At 43.5% G+C, this 23440-nt stretch overlaps 1 protein-coding gene across 1 annotated transcript in view; it reads left to right on the top strand.

The window, feature by feature from the left end:
• The window catches only part of Kif27 (kinesin family member 27), a 69978-nt gene extending 49868 nt beyond the window's left edge, over positions 1-20110 (top strand). Inside the window, exons 11-17 of the mRNA XM_057787655.1 lie at positions 3044-3157; positions 4848-5024; positions 7373-7588; positions 13021-13227; positions 14863-15061; positions 16783-16947; positions 19653-20110. Coding sequence (XP_057643638.1) covers positions 3044-3157; positions 4848-5024; positions 7373-7588; positions 13021-13227; positions 14863-15061; positions 16783-16947; positions 19653-20110 — 1536 coding nt within the window. The remainder of the gene's footprint in view (positions 1-3043; positions 3158-4847; positions 5025-7372; positions 7589-13020; positions 13228-14862; positions 15062-16782; positions 16948-19652) is intronic.
• The last annotated feature ends 3330 nt before the right edge of the window (positions 20111-23440 follow it).

Raw genomic sequence — 23440 nt, 5'->3', positions numbered from 1 at the left:
GGTTGCCAAGAAGCTGTGTTTGACTCTGTTCTTGTCTGTCTAGAATTTATTTTTAAGATTTCTTAGGCTTTATGGAAATTCTTGCCAAATGTTTGTGCACCATTTGTATATGGAAGTTTCAGCCATTTAGTCCCAAAGAAACATAGAGACTTATGTTAATTATAATCTGTTTGGCCTATTGCTTAGGCTCATTATTAACTAGCTCTTAAAACTTAAGTTAATCCATAATTCTTATCTATGTTTAGCCATGTGACTTGGTAGCTTTTCTCAGTGAGGAATTCTCACCTTGTTTCCTCTGCATTTGGGTGGTAACTGACTGTCTTTCCTCTTCCCAGAATTCTCTTATTCTATACAGCCTGGTTACTGGCCAATCAGCATTTTATTAAACCAGTATGAGTGACAAATCTTTACAGTGTACAAGAGCATCATCCCACAGCACAGGTTTTTATTACACCAGTCACAGCAGCACATCTTCACATGGTGTACAGATGTTCTCAACAGTTAAATACTATCGTTAGGTGGTTGGTTTTTTTCAAGTCTGTCACAGGCATCAATTTCACCATTATTTTGTATTGACAGGAATTACAGTTACAAGAAAAAGGCAGCAGTTTGTAAAGGAACACGTGGGAGGGGTGAATAGGCATTGTAGAGGTCACCTCCCAGGGTAAGGTACCTTTGCTGAGAGGAAACTGCTTTCAGTGTCCTGACATTCCTGGGGCAGGAGAGGGGCAGTTATCTGTGGCTTCAGCTTTGTGCCACCGTCCATGCCAAGGCTGGGCATAAGGCAAGGGTGTAGGAAACACCTGTCCCTTCCCTCAGAGCTTGGGCTGCAATGCAAACATTTCCTTTATATAACTTTCAGTGCTCTGGAGTAAGAAGTTCCAGTCCATTACCTTTCCTGCATCTCTCGCCTGTGATGGCGTCTCCATATCTGGTGGCTGAGTGTGTGGATCTCTCCTGCTGCATCCACAAAGTTGAGGATACTGCTGGCTAGAATCTGGTCCGCCTTAACCCACTAACGCTGGCTCCTGATGTTGGGCCCCTTGCTGGAATGACTGACAGGCTGCTTTGGCTTCTGCTTTAGAGCATGGCCCTGCTTTATTTCATCATTTCTCCAAAGGCATTATAAACTGTGTTGAGGCTACTGAGTCTTTTCGCCTAGCTTATTAGCCCAGTCTTTCCTCGCCTTCAGTTTTGGGTCTTTGTCCCTGATGACTGGCCTGCATGCATTTCCACCTAGAGTCCATGCCCATGATACCAAGAAGTCTGGCAGTGTCTCCTAACTGTGCCTGTCTGCTTCTTCATAAAGGCTGAGCGCCCCATATGGACCGTGTGATCATTTCATTCCCAGAACTCAGAGGTTTTCATCTTTCTGTTGGCTTCTTTTCTGATAGGACTTCTGAAATTATCTCTGAGAAGCAGTTTTTACTTCCTTATATGTTTGCCACAGCTCAACTCTTTTGTAAAACATAAATTAGAAAAATGAAGTAAAAGTGTACTAATGAAAGTCCCCCCACACACTTTTGATGGCTCTCTCTCTACTTGTTTTTGAGACAGGATCTCTCTGTGCAGGTCAGACTGGTCTCAGACTCACAGCTGATGGTCAAGTGTGTACTGCTAGGCTAGTGCTCTTCTGGCATACACAGTGGCTCACTCACAGAGATCCACCTGTCTCTGCCTCCCCAGAGCTGGGATTAAAGGTGTGTACCACCATGCCCAGCCTAGCTCTTACACTTTCAATTAAGACATACTCCTTATTTAAGCTCTGCCCCATGGTGGTACCCTTATTAGGATGGCATATTCATCTCCTGCTCTCTGTGTCTGGCAGACAACTCCTGACCTGCCCTTCTTCCCATCATCCTTAGTTTGGTCGCGCCATCTATACTTTCTGTCTGTCTACTGGCCAATCAGCACTTTATTAAACCAATTTAAATGACAAATCTTTACAGTGTACAAGAGGACTATTTCGTAGCAAGCCTCCCAAGTAGTAAGAGTATCGGCGTAAACTATGCTCAGCTAAGCGCAAAATTTAACCAGTAGATAAAAAAATTATGATGTGGAATCGCTGTGAAAGTAACTCAACGCTTTCACCCTCTCTACTTCTCCATCGTAGGTCAGTAACAAGCCCACATATAACCAAATGTCTGTTAAATTACTCTGAAATTTTAAATGATCCTTAGGTCTCTTAGTTGGAAGGCCAGGCCCCTTAGTCTCTTTTCCTGAGTTGCTGTCTAGCACATGTGAAGCATCTCATCCTTCCTAACTCCCGGGGTCAGGAGTAGAGGAACACCGTGAGCATCGGGCGTCTTGAGTCAGCCCTGCAGACATGGAGGGAAGCTAGTGGAGCTGGAGAGTGCTCTCCACAAGGCTTGAGTCTGTCTGACCTTACAAGGCTATTCTCAAGCTGTAGGCTCCCATTTTTAAAATGCTTACCATTTTAAATTCTGTATATTTGGGTGTGTATGTGCCTGTGAGCACAGGTTCCCCAGAGGTCAGAGACACCTGATCCCCCAGAGCTTGTGGTACAGTGGTGGTGAGCCCCCCAACATAGGTTCTGGGCACTCAGGTCTTCTGCGAGATCAGCACCCACTCTTAACTCTTAACTACCAAGCCACTGCTCCAGCCCGAGAGTGATTCTGCACTGCAGGCTTGCATTCCTACTCTCTGCTCAGACACAGCGCGGCTTGTGGGCATCGCAGGTGGCTGTGAGGGTCACAGTCTCGAAAACACGCGGAAATCTGTAGCACAAAATGAGAAAGCTTCAGTTTCGTTAGCAAACCCTGACCTCATTGCCTTGGAGCTAAACCAGCCTCACTCTTCATCATGCTTTGCTCTTGTGACAGGCATGTGAATGCTGAGACCCCCTCTAAGACGGTGGGCGTAAACACAGCAGGGTACATGTGGCATGCGTGTGGCTGTGGGGTCTGACGAGCTTTGGAAGGGATGAGGGAAGCGGAGAGAGCAGAGAGAGGATGCTCTTCTGAGTATTAACGAGAGGCGGGGAGTAAAGGTGAATAAGGCGTTTTAATTTCTCTGTGTGCAGGACCTGCAGTTAAAAACCGGGCAAGGAGAAGGTCTGACCCCAAAGGCTGAGGACCTCGATGGACTTAACTCGAACAGAAGAAAAGGTCCTTTTAGAGGTGTGGACCAAGTCCAGGTTGGTCAGCTCTGTTCATTATTTCTAATTCTCTTCAATTTGATGAGAGAGAGCCTCAATATAGGTTAAAAAATAGCAGATTCTGAATAAAATCTTCAAATATTAGATTTTTTTGTTGCTTGTTTGTAAAATGTTCTGTATTTCTTTCAAAAATGTTATTAAATTATTTCTCATCCAGAAATGTGTTATCATCTTATGTTGGCAGAAATGATTTTTTTTTAAATATGGTATGAAATCCATGTTCTAGATTATATTTAGTCCCATTAAAGACAGATGTCTTCTCAGACAGGTATATTTTTAAAATCCAGAGCTCTACTTTCATACAGAACCAAATTATATATGTACTATAACATATTATAGTATTTTTGTGTTATACTTTAAAATAAAACCAAAACCTGTAAACTAAATTCAAAGGTCAAAGAAATTAAAAATATTTATATAAGAAAAACAGTGTAGTTAAAATTGTTATCATATTCAGAATACAAATGCATCTATTTAAATTTTGAAAATACTTACATTTTATATATTTTAATAGTAATATTAGAGCATGGCCCTATTCCCACAGATACCATTTACACTCAGAAATATCTTCAACAGTTGTCTTTTTGTCTATTGGAAACTCCACTCACACTTGAGAAATGCTATAAATATTAACTTAATTGTGGACTTCCTAAGGCCTTTTCCTGGAGGCTAAACTGAGGTGTTTGAACAGGTACAGTGTTGTGTGGGTTGACAGTGCTTACAGGATCATACTTCATAGGTCTGTTCTAAGATTTGGCTGCATGCTCCCTTTTCTCCTGCATTTTTATTACCTTGTCTTTGTGCAGTTGCTTTGTGACAGGCTCTCAGGTGAGCCCAGATTACTCTGAAACTTTCCTGTGTAGGTGGATGACCCTGAACTTCTGATCTTCGTGCTTCTGCTCTGGAGTACAGGCATGGGACCCCGTGTCTGGTTTCTCACTGTCTTAGTATAGATTTCTAGTTCTTTCTATGGGGCACAGGAGAGACCGGAAAACAGTGCTCTGTTGACATCTCTGTTTATTTGTTGTTTTAGTGATTTAAAGACATTTCAGTGTGCGTGTGATGGCATGTGTTCTAGTCGTGCTTTATGTATGTCTCTACTTGCTTCTGGCCGTGTCTAACAGAATACTATCACGCTTTGTACACCCTTCCACCCTTCATTCTGTTTTGTGGCCTTTGAAGTTGACAATCTACAAAGTCAATTTCTTTTCCATGGGGTATTTATTCCATTGGTTGATTGAATAAGGCATTTATTTACTTACTCATTTGACCTTGTATCGAATGCCGTCAGCAGGCCAGACAGCATAGGGAACTGGCCGTAGGGAGCTGACCAGACCGCCCTTGCAGTCCATCGAGTAGCTGGGGGGGGGGGGTGGCAGGCTGAGAGAGCAACTGCCAGTGGGAGCCTGGTCTCTGCAGCAGTGATCTTAACAGACGTGAAGAAAACCGTGATGCTTTTGTCAGGCAGAAATAGCTGGAGTGTGCCACTGTGAGCCAATAAATTATAACTCCCTACAAAACAACACAGCAGCATGCTCTCAGAATCACCAGAGCCATGGGAACAGGGACTGCTCTGATAATTGTAGTGTTCATTTTAAGTTTCAGCCTCTTGAAATGGTATAATTTTTGTGGTGGGGAGTAACAAACCATAGTGTTTCTTTTAATATAGAAATTGGATGAGCAAAAGAAATGGTTAGATGAAGAAGTAGAGAAAGTTTTGAACCAACGCCAAGAACTAGAGATGCTGGAGGAAGACCTGAAGAAACGTGAAGCCATTGTCTCTAAGAAGGAAGCCCTGCTCCAGGAGAAGAGCCAGCTGGAAAATAAGAAGCTGCGATCTAGTCAGGTGTCATGCTTGTCAGTTTTCTCTGCTTCTGGGATATGCTCTCTCTAAAAGGGAAATCCGGATCTGGATAAATGGCTAAGAGACTGAGAGCACTGGCTGCCCCTCCAGGGGTTCGATGTTTGATCTCAGCACACACGTGGAAGTTTACAACCATTTCTATACAACTCCTGTCCCAGGGAATCTCTTCTGGCCTCCTTAGGCACCAGGCATACACATGGAACACAACCATACATTCAGACAAAACACCCTTAAGCATAAAAAAATTAGAAAAAATTAAAAGGTAAATCACGAGCTTATTAAGTAATTTGCTTTCCATGGGCTGGAGAGATGGCTCAGTGGTTAAGAGCATTGCCTGCTCTTCCAAAGGTCCTGAGTTCAATTCCCAGCAACCACATGGTGACTCGCAACCATCTGTAATGAGATCTGGTGTCCTCTTCTGACCTGCAGACATACATGCAGACAGAATACTGAGAATAGTGTATACATAATAAATAAACAAATCTTTTTTTTTTTAAAGTAATTTGCTTTCCATCCAGGGGTGAGGACCTGAGTTCAGATCTGAGAAGCCACATAAAAGTGGGGGATGGAAACTTTCACTTGTAATTTCTGTGGGGTTCCTGGGTCTGGCCAGCCAGCCTGGCCAGATCACCGAGCTCCAGGTCCACTGAGAGACCCTGTCTCAAAACATAATGTGAAACAGCCAATGAGGAAGACACCTAATGCTGACTTCTGGCCTCGAAACACATGTTCACATGTGTGCACACACAGATACACATGCACATAAAGACGAAACCCATGTTCACATGTGTGCACACACAGATACACATGCACATAAAGACGAAACACATGTTCACATGTGTGCACACACAGAAACACATGCACATAAAGACGAAACACATGTTCACATGTGTGCACACACAGATACACATGCACATAAAGATGAAACATGTTCAAGCCGGGCAGTGGTGGTGCACGCCTTTAATCCCAGCACTCGGGAGGCAGAGGCAGGCGGATCTCTGTGAGTTCGAGACCAGCCTGGTCTACAAGAGCTAGTTCCAGGACAGGCTCCAAAGCTACAGAGAAACCCTGTCTCGAAAAACCAAAAAAAAAGAAAAAAAAAGAAACACATGTTCACATCTGTGCACACACAGATACACATGCACATAAAGATGAAACATGTGTTCACATGTGTGCACACACAGATACACATGCACATAAAGATCAACTGTAGTTAAAAGGAAAGGAAAGTTATTCCCAGTGTTTTCTGCTGCTTTATCTAGTGACTGTCACTGGAGCATTGAGACTCTCAAGAAACATGGTCAATGTTCTCAAAGTATGACTCATTATCACATGATGGTAAAATAAATGGGACATAAAATTGACCTCTTGTGTTTGGTTCTTTACCAGTGTCCTCTGTAGCCTGGTCTGGCCGTGAGCCTCTGCCTCAGGCTGGGGCTAGGATCATAGGACATGCTGTGGTCATGGCCAGCTTACAGTTGACTTTAAAGTCCAGTTTGTGCGTTCACAGGCATTAATACCTACAGTACTGTTTAACTGTGGTTTACAGCAGCATCTGAAGTTGGTTGTTTACACACAGGGCAGAATACCAGAAGAACCAACTAAAAGGAATGAAGGAGGATTATTTGGGCACATGGTTCTGCTTATTATTATGATATGTTAAACTTTATGATAGTTTATGCTGTGTATGTTAGAAACCATATGGAAGTATATAATACAATATCTTTACAAATTATTTTAAGTAATAATGGACATCTCCACAAATCTGACCAGATTCTTATATTTTCTGACCATAATGAAATAAGAATAAAAAGTATGTGGAAACACACCAAATATTAACATCCTAAGAAACCGTAACAGTCTTAACCATGTAATGAGCTAAGGAATAAAATAATAAAAAGAAAAATGCAGCCTCTCAAAACCTTTGATTTTTTTTCTTAATGAGTCAGTGTTTTGCCTGTATGTATAGTGCACTATATGTGTGCAGTGCCCAAGGAGGCCAGAAGAGGGCGCCGGATTCCCTGGGACTGGTTACATTGTTAACTGTCTTATGAATGCTGGGAACTGAAAGGCCATCCTGCCTGAGCAGACAGTGCTCTTGACTGAGCCACCTCCCTGGCCCCCATAACTTCATACTTCAAACCCATATATCTTTAAAGAACCATTAAATTTAAGATTTTAGTTAATGGATCCCTTGAGAAAGTTTATGAAAGAAAATAAAAAATAAAAATAGAACCATTCAGTATCTTATTGATGTTTTTTTTTTTTCTGTTTTCTAAGCTATCTGAATTTCTTGTAACTCTCTTTCTACTGATGGTTGTATCTTTTAGGACTTAAGCACAGATTGTCTAAAAATATCAGATCGCCTGAACTCGTTGGAGCAAGAGTTGTCGGAGAAAAGTTTGCAACTTGAGAGCTGCACAGCTGAGGAGAAAATAAAGATCTCAGAGCAGGTTCAGGCTCTCCAGAAAGAAAAGGATCAGCTCCAGCGACGAAGGGACAGTGTGGATGAGAAGCTTCAGAGTGGCAGAGTGCTGTCCCCCAAAGTAAGTCAGTACTCCTTGGAGCTGGAGCTGGCCTATGACGAGTGATGTGGGTCACGTGATCATAAACCTGATAAACCATTCTGACTGTGTCAGCTAATGAGTTCATCTGGCGTCTGTGTGGTACTGTAAGCCGTGCTTGATGGGAGACAGATGTCCTCACAGAATGGTATTCTGCATGGACCCTCCTGGACTGCCAGGCACTAGAGAATCAACACGTCCCTTGAGCGTGGCCTCAGGCACTAGAGAATCAATACATCTCTTGAGTGTGGCACTAGGGAACCAATAGGTCCCTTGAGTGTGGCACTAGGGAACCAATACTCAACATCCCTTGTGCGTGCCTCCTCAGCTGATTCTCACCCAAAATCACAGATCACAGGAAAGTCTCTCCCAATTTGTCTTTCAAGGAGAGCACATAACCTGTTTTTCCCCTCTCACATTTTGAGGGATGCGCCCATGTGCACAAACCATGGTGTGTTGTGGAGTCAGGACAACATGGAGGAGTCAGCTCTCCCTTCTTACCATGTGGGACTCAAGGGTCAGGCTTGGCCCTCCACTCATCTGTCACCTGGGTGTCTTTGGTAACCTTGCTAGGTAGTTCACTACATAAAACATGCCTATGACATTGAGAGTTAATTCTTTCTATAGAAACTTGACTGAGAAAAGGCTGGTTTTTCCGAGAAAATTCTCCACCATTCAAATGAAAATACAAATTCCCATAAGATACCTTCCGGTTACAGTTTTCATCTGAGAGGTCATATAGCTCTTCCCATCTGGTTTTGGTTTTGGATTTTTGAGACAGGGTTTCTTTGTGCAGCCCTGGTTATCCTGGAATTGCCTTGAACTCGAGATCCACCTGCCTCTGCCTGCCAACTGCTAGGATTAAAACATGCACCATCACCACCCTTGCTGTTTTCTTTTTTTATGTAAGAATTGATTCATTCATTGGCTGTCTAATCACCCCAGACTTGGTCCTTTAGAACATGTTTTATTTCAGTGGGAAATGATCCCAATGCCCTGAAACTTCTCTCCGAATATTTATCGTTATAGCCCATCATTGCCAAAGCAAGGGCAGCTGCCAAAAGAAGGTGAACTTCAGGAACCTTGTGCCTTATGTGTTAGCCTGGGCAAGAGGGGGCATTAGAGGGGCTCCTGTTCAAACAGCGGGAAGGGTACCATGTAAGTCTCCTGTAAACCCAGTGTTGAATGAACTGATGAAGGGAATTCAGGCTACCTTAGACAGCAGTCTATCAGCTGAAGGGACATATCTGTTCACTATTTTATGACTTAGAGCCCCTAGAGCTCCGAACTTTCAGATAAGCACCTAAACACAGCAAGCTTTAAGGAATTCTGTCTGCCCAGGACCGCTACTAGGAAAACAAAGCAAGCCAACTGCTAGGTTGTGTTTCTCCTGAGAATCCATATTCTCATGGGGAAGATAGATATATTAGAAACTGAATCCCTAAAGAACATTAAACAGATGATTACAGGTGCCGTAGTAAAGCTATAATTATATTATCTACACAAAGTAGTGCAGGGGTCATCCGGGGAAAGCTGTCTTAGCGCTGCCATGGTTGATTGCAACCGTAAGTTGGATTTTGAAAAACATGGTGAATGTTTTGATAGGGCCATCACGAGGTAGAGCAGCCAGAAGTGAGAAACCTGTTTGCAGAGGGCAGAGCCCCTTGCTAGTAGACAGTGAAACCGTGGTAGTTAGTACGTACCCACATCCTAGCACTTGGGAGGCCGGGGTGCAAGTCAAGGCCAGCGACACACGAGGTCGCTCTCAGAGGAAATGGCTTCTGTTCCCTGTGGAATTCTGTGGCAGAACATTGGCAACACTCCCTGAACAATACCATCCCAGGTGGAACCCAGCAGGGTTCCGCTGAGCCTTGCAAGCTTCTCTGGCTTTCTTTGGCATAGTGTGGAAGTGCCTCTGCTCTCACTGCTGTGTTCTAAAGCCAAGGTCAACACTCTCAATAGGTCACCAGTGGCGCATTATCAGAAGGAGATTCTAAAGTGACCAGGACATGAATAGGTATGGGATAGCTTGCAATTTTGATGTTTTAAAATTGCTTCAAATTATTTTCTCTTTTTAGTCATTATTTTTCTAATTATATTGTTTACAAGAAATGATAGACATTAGATCATTTTAGTAGCAGATTGCCCAACAATTCATTGGAAACAAAACACTTCCATTTTTTGAAGAAATACAAAAATTAAAATTTACATATTTGAAACTGGGTGGTGGTGGCACACACCTTTATTCCCAGTACTCAGGAGGCCGAGGCAGGCAGATCTCTGTGAGTTCAAGGCCAGCCTGGTCTACAGAGTGAGTTCCAGGATAGCCAGGGCTACGCAGAGAAACCCTGTCTCAAACAAAACAAAACAAAACAAAAAAATACAAAAAAAGGAGGAGGAGCTCAAAGTCTCTTAGGGCTGGAGAGATGGCTCAGTGGTTAAGAGCACTGGCTGCTCGTCCAGAGGACTGGAGTTCCCAGCACCCATTTCAGGTGGCTCGCTGCCACTTGTAACCCCAGCTCCAGGGGAACTCATGTAATCATCTGTCCTCTGGGAGCACCTGCACACATGTGGCACACACGCGCACAGGCATGTACATACATATAAATGAAAATGAAAACACGAAGTCCAAAGTCCCTTAACTCTGGGCTGCTGCGGAATAAAGTTACACACTTTCCTTCTACATCGTTCTCTAAACTGTGGTCAGGTCCATCACACAGCTCTCCTCTGCTGCCAGTCTCTGTGCTGGCTTCCTTTCTGCCGCTAGTGAAGCCAAGCAGCTCACAGGTCGCAGCCCTTCACTCAGGGAAGTCAGGACAGGAGCGTGAGTCAGCCTTGTCTCAGAAAGCCCTGCTTAAGATGCCCCTCTCAAGTGACTCGCGGAGTCAGGCTGACAGATCTAACTAGGAACATGAGAACTAGATCTGTTTTGGGGTGCCAACTAACCTCTCACCATCCTCCCCACTTATAGTTTCTGCTGACCATTGTTCTACTCCCCACTTGTAGGTTGTCAGGTTTTTTTTAATCTTGCTCAAGTGTGTTGAAAATGCTTCGTCTTCATTTTTCTGTACAAGGCTTATTTTATTAACGCTTTGCATAGCTACCATGTTGCTGGAGATGACAAGATGAACGCAGAAGTTTGCTAATAATTCAGAACTGTTCTCTAGTAAGTGGTGCACAGGAAGAAAATATAGTAACCTTTATGTCTATTCTGCCTTTTAAATTTCAGTTCCTTCTTTATTATCTAAACATTCTTTCATCCCAAATGTACATATAACGCGTATAACACGTTGCATGAAAACATTTGTTAATCTTTTGTTTTACTTCTTGATTGAGAGTGTTTAATTTGAAGCATTTAGAGACTACTTCTTTAGGCCCTTGTTCTCGGGGAAGCTGTTAGAAAAGTAGATCCTTAGGACTCACCCCGACCTGCTCTCCCAGAATCTTTATCAACATCTTCAGTTCAGATGAGAGTTTAAAAGTGTGTGCTGTGACGGTGTACCACGACCACTTACCTTGAGTTAGAGGGACCCACAGCTGTGGCTGGCAGTCATTGTATTTTCACCTCTTCACTCTTATAAAGTTTCATGTGGGGTGTGTATGTGTGCATGTGAACATATACACTTACACTTGTATGCGCGTACATGCGTGTATGCCATTCCGCACGTACGGAGGTCAGTGGACAGCTGGGGAGTTGGCGCTTTACTTTTGTCATGTGGATTCCAGAGAACAAGCTTAAGTCAGGCTTGGCAGCAAAAGCCTTTACCCACTGAGCCGTCTCATTGGCCTATGGGCAGCAGGTATTTGGAGTGGTTGTCTCAGGATTCCATAGTTATAATACTTCATGTTTTCTTAGCCATTCCTTAACTTAGATCCAAAACTATGAAAACTAAAATTATGCTAAATAGTTCTCAGCACACCTTTGATATTTGTGATAAAATATAAGCTGAGTATCAATTAAAAAGTCAGACTGTTCTCTTTAGATAACTCACTTCTGTTTCTAGGTTCCTTTTCTTCATTCACCTAAGAACCTCTCAGGAGTATTTAAGGTGGTTTCCTTTCTTCTGAAAAATGTGATTGTTGGGGCTGAAAAGATGGCTTCAGTGACTAGAACCTGGGTTCAGTTCCCAGCACCCACACGGGGCAGCTTGCAGCCGCCTGTAACTCCAGCTCCAGTATCTTCATCTGGATTCTGCAGGGCACCTGCACTTACGTGCACAGACAGTACGCAGATATACCTAATTTCAACGTTGTAAAAATTAATCTCTCAAAATATCATTTTGTTTATTTTGGAACAATTATTATATAATCAAAGGATGGTTAGCCCAGAGAAATAGCAATTGAATGTTTTTCCCCAAATTGTTCTCCCAGAAGATTTAATAAGATGGCCTTTTAAAGTGAGTGCTCGGCTTCCTGCTATATGAGGTCGCCATCTGATTCTCGAGTCACTGAAAAACCCTCAGGAGAGGTGGAAAAAGTAATCAGACATATGAAAATTTTAAATTTTCATTAAGTCCAAGTAACAGTTTACACCATGTGATAAATACCGTGCTGAGCAGATGTGTGTGTGGGCAAAGCCGTCTTCCTGGAGAAGCTTGCTCTGGGGACCTCGGTGCAGACACAGGACACAGAGACAGCCACCTCTCGGTCACCAGGGATCCGAGTTCCCCTCCTTCCTTCCAGATAGCCTTAATCTGGACAACTCAAAGGCGGGTTTTCTGTTCTGACACACGCTGTGTATTATCTGATGCTATGTTGCCACCATTTAAAATAACATTGCATAGGAGGGTTTTTTTTTTTTCTCAGAAGGGGGTTAAAAGAGATCTTGAACTCATGATTCCCCTGCCTCAGCCTTCCAAGTGCTGGAGTTTTAGGCAAATGCTTCTACATTTGGTTCATTTCATAGGAATCCTGGGCGGTGTCCCAGTCCTGAGCCCTGACTCTGTCACCTCTGCTCCTTTTCTTCCAGACTCTGCTGGTCGCTAGTTCTCAGCCGCTGGCTCCCAGTGCAGTGTCCCCTCCTCCTGACCTAGCACTTTCTGCTTTGCCACCATCATCGGTGGGGATTCTACATTAAATGCACTTGAGGACTATGGAGGGAGATGTCAGCATTGCAGATTCTGTGAGCTGAGATCATGTTCAGGTGTATCCTCTGGATTAGGTAGTCAATGTTTGCTGTGTAGCCTTGGAACATGGAACCCACTTAGCTTTTGTTTCTTCCATTTTGTTATGTAATGTTTGTGGTGAAGATTTGACATCTCTGTTATACACTGACAAGTGACCCATCCTACAGTGAGAGTCAGGGAATAGTTCCTTAGACGGAGAGACTATCACATGGTAAGACCCGAGGTAAGCATACGACAGAGTTCAGGCTATAACTTTTTTTTAAGATAAATGCTCTCTGTGGTCCCTAGGAAGAACATCTTCTTTTCCAACTTGAAGAAGGAATAGAAGCTTTGGAAGCCGCAATTGAATTCAAGAACGAAAGCATCCAGAGTCGCCAGAACTCACTTCGAGCATCATTCCAGACTCTCTCTCAGAGCGAGGCAGATGTCGTGGGGAAACTAGTTTGCCTGAACCTTACCGAGATCAGAGCTATTCTTTTCAAATATTTTAAAAAGGTATGTGTCCAAGGAACAATACTTCTCTTACAAAAGAGGGTCAGGGTACCCTTATTTATTCTGAACTAAAAGTGCCGGACTGGTAGAGCTGGCGGCTGACCAACCTTAAGCACCTTTGTTCTTTATGGTACTGAGCACGTTCAGAACCGCTGTGAATTATCCAGATATACCTAACTTTGTGAGGTGGTTAAAACGGAAGCCCCTTGATAGGAGGTCTTCCTTAGACAAATTAATTTATATACTTCCTTATTTCTTGCTTCTAAACATAAATGCTATCCATGAGAAGTCTAGGGTCCTGCAGGTTGTCTCTCCTCCACCGCTGTGATGTGGAGTTGACTGGAGATGAAGTGGTGCTCCGGTGGCCGTGGCAGCAGCAGGCTTTGTCGACCCGGATTGCTTCATCGGGCTATCTTACGGAGCTGGCAGTTTTCTGATGCTGTATCACTGAGAACTGTATTCTTATTTTCTCTATTACTTTTTCATTTAAAATATGTACCATTTTCCCTAAAAATAGATTGAATTAGTGAGAATATCCAACAGTTGATACCAAGTAAGACAAATACTTTTTCAAGCTGTAGTTGTGTAAAATAGAAAGTGAAGCAAAGCTCAGCACGGCGGCCACGCCTTTAATCCCAGCACTCGGGAGAGACAGGAGGATCTGTGAGTTTGAGGCCAGCCTGGTCTACAGAGTGAGTTCAGGGCAGCCAGGGATACACAGTGAGACCGTTTCGAAACAGATGAGTGAAAGTATTAGTCAGTCTCCTGTTTGAGAGTCCTGTCAGGAGCTACTGTGCAGGCGCTGTTCCGTGGTGCTCTGTTTCCTGTGGCACAGCAGACCACAGCAGACACACGCTTGGCCTGAAGGGGAACCGCTGTGCTTCAGGGCAGAATACTCTGTAGCTGGGACAGAGTGGACGCTGCAAGAATAAACGCATCCCTAATATCCAGCGGACTAGAGGAACAGAGTTACAGAATTATAGCCAGGCATGCTGGCATGTGACTATATATTCCTAGCACTTAAGAGACAAGTTCGAGGCCAGCCAGGACTATATAGCAAAAACCATGTCTCCAAAAGAAAAAGCAAGCAAGAAAGAGAATTATAAAATCTGAACTCAGAGATCTTATCTAATAAGTTTTTGAAGGGCAACTATTAGTACAACAGTATGTTGAAAGTGAAAATATTACCAGTTCAGAATCCCAACAAATTCAAAAGGTTGTCAGGCTATTTTCTAGTTACGTTTTAAAACATTTGCCATGTACCCTACACCTTTAAAAGACACTGAAGGTCTTACTGAAGTTAAGTAGCTCCGACTTCATGTAGTCCAAGAAAACTAGACTAATCTATTGTGTCAGACTATGTAAGATACCTTCTTAAAAGGTCAAAAACCATCTTTGAGGGGGCTGGAGAGATGGCTCAGCGGTTAAGAGCATTGCCTGCTCTTCCAAAGGACCTAAGTTCAATTCCCAGCAACCACATGGTGGCTCACAACCATCTGTAATGGGGTCTGGTGCCCTCTTCTGGCCTGCAGGCATACACAAAGACAGAATATTGTACACATAATAAATAAATAAATAAATAAATAAATAAATAAATAAATAAATAAATATTTTTTAAAAAAAAAACGTCTTTGATAGGTGATTAATTTGCGAGAAGCTGAACGCAAACAGCAATTGCAGAATAAGGAGATGAAGATGAAGGTTCTGGAGCAGGACACTCTGATCCACGAGTTAGAGTCTGCCCTGGAGCACCTGCAGCTGCAGTGTGACCGCAGACTGACCCTCCAGCAGAAGGAGCATGAGCAAAAGATGCAGTTGTTGTTAAATCACTTCAAAGGCAAGTCCTTGGGGGTCGGCTGGGTTAGGGGTGTGCTGAGAAAGGGAGCCAGGCCCCGTGTCATCTCCTTTACATGTGTGGCTACCGTGTTTTATGTCGTTTGGTGTAAGATGACCCATGCTCGAAGTGTCGTCCCCTTTGCCTGCTCCCGGCACTAAAGAAGGCCTGTCATCCTGGTGGGTGGTTGTTGGTCTGACCTTTCCATGTGCAGACGAAGTGATAGATTCTGTTGCAACTCCCGACTCTATTTCTTGTTACAACTTTAGTTGATTATAAAATTTTATGCATTAAGGTTAGATCATAGATCAAAATTGATGGGTACATAATATCATAATACTAGTGGCCAGCAGCGGTTCAACAGTAGATTCTGGTGCAGGAGAACCATCACAGTAGTCTGGCCTCACGTTACCCGAGGAGGGGGCTAGTGTCCAAACAGGCGCTGTGGCAGCACAGACCTTGCTAGCTGAGCCTGCTTCCGCTCTCATTCAGGCTGCTCAGCCCTGGCACTCATGATCACAGAGCTGCCATTGGTTGAAGGGATTTGAAAGAAGCAGAAAATTGGAAAACATAAATCTGGGTCTTGAGGAAACGACAGCAGATTAACTCTACAGTGTTCGTGTCTCTGCACAGTGAACAGGACTTCCCTGGGCCGGTCCCACAGCCACTGCGCTCAGACACACCCCTCCTTTCTGTAGTCATGTCTAAGAGTGAGAGCTGAATAGAACTCTGCTGTTTTGAGATGGCTGGGATCACACAGCAGTAATTCATAGTTCACTTGGCAGAGTGCTTACAGAGCATGCGTGAAGCCTGGGATCATTACTAGCACCTTTTGTTCTCATGATTTTCATGATACTGTGTCTCAAATCAATAAAAATCAAATTGTTTCTATAGTTATGCATACAGATTATGCACAATAGCTATAGTTATAATTATTAACAATTTGAGAATTTTCTAATTTCAGCTGTATTCATATGGGAAATTAAGCTGATAAGCTATATGGCTTTTGGTTGGTTGGCTGTTTTGGTTTTGGTGCTGAAGACTAGACCCTGGGACCTTGCACGTCATTTTTAAAGCTAGATGATGGGTTAAATAAGATATAAGAATAGCAAAAAAAGATGGAAACCAAAATTTTTTTATATGTACTCTACAAAGGAAGGGTGTAAGTCTGGAAGTGTTTTCTGAAGGTCAGAAAACTAGATTATTTTATCATTGTAGAACAATGGTACACAGTTCCCACCCCCATTCTGTAGTGTTTTTTCTTTGTTATTTAACCTTTCTAGACTCATTACTAACCGCTTTTCTGTTTGTGGGTTTTCCCTGTGTATTTCTTTGGCCTATAACCCAGGCGTATAACTTTCCATAGAGCCACAGTCTGACGCAAGCCCCAAGTCATATGGGTAGAGGTGTGCACGCTCAAGCTGTCTTCTAGAGGATGCCCGTTTCTGCTCTTGATAAAGCCGTCTCAGTAGCCAAGGCAAAGGCGCTGAGGCGGGGCAGGAAGTGGCTGGCAGAGAGTAGGTAGAGAAGGGAACGAAGGGATCGATCCTTTGAAGAAAGTTGTATAGCGAGAAGAGTCCTTACTGTGGCTGCGGGAATCCCTTCAGGCAACAGATCCATATAAATGCTTCTGGCCCTTTAATGCGAGTCTGGAGCTATTCTGAGCTATAGTTTTGAGTCATTTGTGTAAGCCAAGGTTAAATGTCAATTTTTGCTTTGTATAGAGCAAGATGGAGAAGGCATTATAGAAACCTTTAGAAAATATGAAGATAAAATCCAGCAGCTGGAAAAAGATCTTTACTTCTATAAGAAAACCAGCAGAGATCTTAAGAAGAAACTGAAGGAGACTACCGGAGGAGCGTCCCGGTGGCAGCTCTCACTAGCAACGCGTAAGGCTTCAGGTGTCGACGTGCTAACCCTGCCTCCCTTCCCAGACCTCTGCAGAGGTCACTTCCCAAGTGACAAGTTGTTTAGGGGAGGTGCTTAATTTACCTCTGTAGACAAACTGTTTACAGAAATGCTGGGGAAGTGTGTGTGTGTGTGTGTGTAGAATCATAATGTTTTTCTTTTCCTTTTTTGTTTGTTTTTTTGTTTTGGTTTGGTTTGTTTTGGTTTGGTTTTTGAGATAGGGTTTCTCAGTGTAGTCCTAGCTGTCCTGGAACTAGCTCTAGTAGACCAGGCTGGCCTTGAACTCACACTCCTGTCTCTGCTTCCCAAGTGCTGGGAGTAAAGTGCACCACCGTCCCCAGTGATCGTTTTTTTAAAATTATGGGCATGTCTTTATTAATTATGGAAAATATTCAAGTCAAATTTGAAAATGAAAGTATAATATGCCCAAAGCATGGTTTAAAAAATACATTAACTCCAAATAAAGGTTGTTTCAAATAATATGTTATGGTAGTTTAAATACTGCGCTTAATTCTTCCTTGTGCAGTGAATTAATGAACTGAACCCCTTGCCTCTTGTCTAGTAGTGTTGCACTGCACACGTGCTCTTGTCTAGGAGTGTTGCACACTCACACATGCTCTTGTCTAGGAGTGTTGCACACTCACACGTGCTCTTGTCTAGGAGTGTTGCACACTCACACGTGCTCTTGATCAAGGAGTGTTGCACCGCACACATGCTCTTGTCTAGGAGTGTTGCACCGCACACGTGCTCGGCAAGTGTATCTTGAGACTTAGGCTCAACTCAAACTTGTGAATCTGCCTTGGAGTTTATCAACATGAACAGTAGCTACAGAATTGTTCATTTTACTTCAATCCCTAGTCAGGGTTGTAGCTACAGGTTTGTTAATGTTCTCATTCATTGTTGAGGGATGTAGTTGACTTTCAAACATTAAAAATGTGTAAAGTTTAAATACACAAGCTGTGTTAAAATTACAAACCGTAGGATGATTGCTTTTATTAATTGCCTGCTGTGGGGCGATTGCTTTTGCTGTCCTTGGCTCTCAGCCCTTAGGGCAGCCCTAGCGTCTGCTACTTTCCTGTATTACAGAAAAGCAGCCTCTGGTTGCCACCAGCCACTGTAGACAGGAGATGCAGCGGTCAGGAGGACTGAGTGCTCTTGCCATGGACCTGGGACCCACAAGGTGGCTAATGGACACCTGTAACTCCAGTTCTAGAGGCCACAAAATCCTCTGGCCTCACATAGATGTACACGAAAACACATAATAAAAATAAATAAATCTTTTTAAACAAGATTTTTAACAATATTGTCCAAATGAAAGTAAAACCATTTGTTCCTAAGGTCAGTCCTAAGGCATGCCCTCCACATTTAAAAACATGACCAAACTCAGACATATCCTTGTATAATAATTAAATGTACATATGTAAAATTAGCCCCTTCATAATTGAACAGTTACCATGACAGAGTACTCTACAAAAGTCAAAAGTTCCTAGAAGGTTATACATTGTTCCTTTTTATAAGACCTCAAAATAGGGGGACAATGAATATTTCGGAAATAATTTGACCCTAAATCACAGACTACAGATGGATACAGAATACTGCTATCATGCGAGAGGGCCAACATGACCGGATTTGCATACATGTATGTGATGAGGAAGGCCTGGAGATGAGGGCAGAGCAAGCTTAACTTGGCCAGGACTTGGCATTAACCAGTAACCAACCAAGTGGAGGACAAAGATAAGAGGGAGGTGGAAGGGATGGAGAGGGGGCTCACGGGCCTTGCAGAGGACCCAGACTTCAGTTCCTAGTGCTACTGTCGGTGGCTCATAACCGCCTGTAACTCCAGCTTCAGGGACTCTGACACCCTCGCTTGCCTCCTCAGGCACTGCACACGCGTGATACCCATACATACATGCAGGCAAAACACTTACATACATAACTCTTCAGACTAGAGAGGTGGCTTAGCAGTTAAAAGTACTGCCTGCTCTTTCAGAGAACCAAGGTTTGATTCCCAGTCCCCACATGGCAGCTCGCAGTCATTTCCAGCTCTAGTCCCAAAGGATGCGATACCCTCTTTACTCTGCGCACATGAGGTGTGCCAACACATGCAAGCAAACATCCATGTGCACAAAACACTGAATTGCATTAAAATCTAGAAAAAAATGAATAGCTATTTCTTTAAAAAGATTTCAGAGACACACAAAGTACTCAGTTTCTAGAGAGTACCAAAATCACTACTTGATTTTTCAATGTCAATGAGTTGAAAAAAAAAATGTTATTCACGCCGGGTGGTGGTGGCGCACGCCTTTAATCCCAGCACTCAGGAAGCAGAGGCAGGCGGATCTCTGTGAGTTCGAGACCAGCCTGGTCTACAGAGCTAGTTCCAGGACAGGCTCCAAAGCTACAGAGAAACCCTGTCTTGAAAAACAAAAACAAACAAAAAAATGTTATTCACATTTCAAGATGTTTATATGAGTCAGGATTGATTCGTAACCACACATCTATTTGAAGACGTCATTAACAAAAGTCTGCAGGCATACAGACAGAACATTGTATACATAATAAATAATTTTTATAAAAAAAGTCTGAAAGCATCGTATCTAATAGTCATAATGATGTGGTTTGTTAGGCTGTTGTCCCAAAAGTACCTGGTTTTGAGATGTTTGCTTTTTGTGTGGCTCCTCCTTAGAACGAGATGCTGGAGATGGAGTCTTGAGTCCAGAAGAGGCGGCGTCTGAAGAATCAAAATGGGCCTCCAGAACTGAAAAGACAAAATCGAACGGAGGAGAAAGAAAAGGAGACAATTCTTCAAGCGGCTTAGAAACGGAACCGGCGCCCCAGCAGATTCCAGAGGGCAGCCTGGACTCACTTCCAGTCCATGGCTCAGTAGCACCCTCCAGTGGCCAAGTGCCGAGCAGTGCCGATAAACCAGGGGCCCCTCCCTTCACACAGCTGCAGAGTCCACCGCTGTCCCAGTTCCAGACACTGAGAAGTACCGGGCAGCTTCAGGGTGCCAAGCCTGTCAAACTGTGCCGCAGAGAGTTACGTCAGATTTCTGCCTCGGAGCTGTCATTACGGCGCTCCAGTGTTGGAGCTGGGGTCCAGTCAGTGACTGCTGATTCCCTCGAAGTACCCGAGGAAACCTAGTGCCTTCAAAGCCTAGGCCCTGTACAATAAAACTTTTAATTTAGCAATTATGTGAGAGGTCCCTTCTCCTCACTTACAGAATGAAAGCCCAGGGTCACCAGCTTCTTCCTGGGACACAGAAAGGGGTGGGACTCTTGGGTACTAGAGTGTATTTTCGGGTTTACTGTTTTATAACAGAGTTTTTGAAAGCTTGGTACATTGAACCGTTCTACTTATGTAAGTGTACTGAAGTTCTCTTCCAGGCATATTTCCTCTATTTTTTAAGTACATTTGGAGAACAAAACTGAGACTAAAACATGCTTCAAATGTATATTATTCTATATACTATAAAGGCATATCTTAGAAGTGCATTATAACCCTCGAGTGTTGGAATGTTTAAGGATACATATGTTGCTGTTTTTTTAAACTCCAGATAAACCCCAACTGTGCCAGAGTTCCCTACCTGCTGTGTTTGTTTGGTAAGATGAAAATGTTTGCCAGAATTCAGCCTGGGGCCCAAGGGTGCGTTACAGCTCTTAGGATCCACAGAGGTGGCACGCCAGCCTTAACTCTAACATGGCATCTCTCATTTTTATAGTTATTTTATATTCTTTGTGTGATGATACAACAGACTGCAAATTTCTACCTTTGTCCTGCCCTGTGCACTTCACATCCCTCTCAGATGATGCCAGACCTGTGTGTGGGCCATGTCCGCAGCTCCCGGGACAGTAACACGAACATCCCACCGTCCTAAGGAAAGACACCACTGTGAGCAGCGTGGTCTTAACAGCATGCATGGGTAATGCATCTGTCTGATAGACTAAGAGCCAAGTCTTGACGGCACTGGGTGTCGACATGTCCATGCAAGCTCGTTAGTTTTTCTGGTTCAATTAACTGAGCGATGGTTCTTCCTTGCCGTATTTGTCTGTGATGGGCAGCCTCCCAATGTAACGCCGTGAAGTATTGTTTGTTTTCCAGACCTTCATGTGTAAGCCCAAGGTGGGGTGGGTTTTGTTTTTTTTTTTTTGTTTTTTTGATTTTTTTTTTTTGACTAATTGAAGCTGTGTGGAGCCATTAGCAACCCTACCTTACACAGGCTTACTCAACTCCACTGAATTCTTTTGCCACCTACTTCCCTACTGGTTAATCTTTAAAGTGTATCTAATAGTCTGCACACAGACACACACACATACAATCATATATTAGTCTTGTGACAAAAGTGAGTGCCTTCGACTAAACAGAAATTATATATTAAGCTGGGTGTGGTCTACAGTGCGCTCTAGGACAACCAGGACTACATAGAGAGACCCTGTCTCAAGAAACAAAACTTACGGACTAGTAAAAACCTTTTTACTAATGAGGGTACTAATTGTAAATTCCTTTAAGATTAAATAATGTGCTATGCCTTAGTAAGTAATTCATACAATTATGTGTTTTGATGCTAGAATCCCTCCTGCCCAGCAATTAAAACATGCACTTTACCTGTGGAAATATAAAATCTTGTTCTCACTAGCAGAGCAACAGATGTTATATAAAACTGTAATGATCATATCAGATAATACAGCTGTGAATTGATTGCCAAGTAACAAAGGCATGTTTTTCCCATTTTTGTTTGTATCTTGTATATGCTTTGATAGAATTTATCGGATGTGCATGCATTTGCCTGCTCGAATGTGCATACTTTTGCCTGCTCACATGTGCGTGCATTTGCTTGCTCGGATGTGCATACATTTGCCTGCTCACATGTGTGTGCATTTGCCTGCTCACATGTGCGTGCATTTGCCTGCTCGGATGTGCATGCTTTTGCCTGCTCACATGTACGTGCATTTGCCTGCTCGGATGTGCATGCATTTGCCTGCTCACATGTGCGTGCATTTGTTTGCTCATGTATTGTCACTGTGCTTGTGTCTCTGGGGGCCAGAGGAGGAAGTTGATGACTTTCCTTGTAATTTTTTGGAAAAGGGTTTCTCACTGAACCTAGTCACTATTTAGACTGAGTTGGCGAGCCAGAAAGACCCCAAGAGCACCGGTTTCTGCCTGCCACCGCAGTGCTGGGGTTATAGTCTCCACCACCACACCTATCTTTTTTGTGGGTGCTGAGGACCTGAACTCAGATTCTCATGCTTAAGAAGCAAGCACTTCACTCCCAAGCATCTCCCCAGTCTGACTTTCTTAGCACATATAAAATGTTTTTTTGTTTGTTTGTTTGTTTTCTTAAAGACAGGGCTTCTCAGTATAGCCCTGGCTGTCCTGGAACTTTTTCTGTACACCAGGCTGACCTCGAACTCAGAGATCCATCTGCCTCCCTACCTGGGATTAAAGGCATGCACCATCACCTCTCAGCTTATATAAAACAAGATTTTTGTTGTTCATTATCGTCTTATATTTTCCAATGCAACAGAATACTTAAAAGGCAAATGGTTTTTTCCTTCCCTAACTGGAGTGTTACTAGGAGTTGGTACAGCTAGGTTGGACCTTAGTAATGACCACAGTGATGCACCCAGACTCCTGTGCCGGGGTAGTGCAGGGCTGTGGGCCTGCTAGGCAGTGCTCCGCTGAGCTCACACTCACTTCATACTGCTTCAGTTTGCTTTCTCTTCTGATGTAACTTTTTGGGTTCCCCAATCCTTGTGAGCTTGGAGTTCCAAGAGTCAGGAGAAATAGGATTTTCAGTGATACAGACTTCCTTTTCGTTAGCGCTTACTCTGTTTGTAACAACCTACAGCAATAAAGTTCTGCTCGTTTAAGAACAGGTGCCTCCCATGACTGCTTACAATGGAATCGAATCACCAGTAAGGGCAGGTCTGTGCTCGGTACAGGTGGCCCAGGTGTTAGCTGTGGGATGATCCGCAGGGGCCCACGCAGGAGGTCACTCACTGCAGCACTTCTCGCCTTTGAATTTTAAAAATGTGTATTTTAATTTAAAACTGTATCAAGCTATAGGCTGTCTTAATCTTGATATTCAAAACTTACAGAATGTGAGAATGAGATCCTCTGCAGAATTGTCTCTAGCACGCTGAGTGTGTCCCGGGCCTATCTGGGTTGTAGTTTATCACAAGGAGGGTAACGCACCTAGTTTACCAGGAGAGCTCATCCACCCAGCAGACAGTGTTGCTGTGGTTGCCACTCTAACAACCGACTTTCCCAGGGGGTTACCTGTTTCAGTTCTTACAGAAATGCACGCCTGACCTGCGTGCAGTGGTGGGGTCACTGCTTTGTTCCTCTTAGAGTGAGCTGCTCACATGCACCAGATGCTGAAAACGGTATTCATGGTCATGACATCCTTTGAGCTGACCCCAGCATGGGAGTATCAGAACAAGGGAAGTTATAAAGTGGGAAACTTGGTTAAGT

Source organism: Chionomys nivalis, chromosome 13 (assembly GCF_950005125.1).
Source record: "Chionomys nivalis chromosome 13, mChiNiv1.1, whole genome shotgun sequence".
In the NCBI taxonomy this organism is placed as follows: Eukaryota; Metazoa; Chordata; class Mammalia; order Rodentia; family Cricetidae; genus Chionomys; species Chionomys nivalis.
This window is presented reverse-complemented; position numbering and strand designations above follow the sequence as displayed.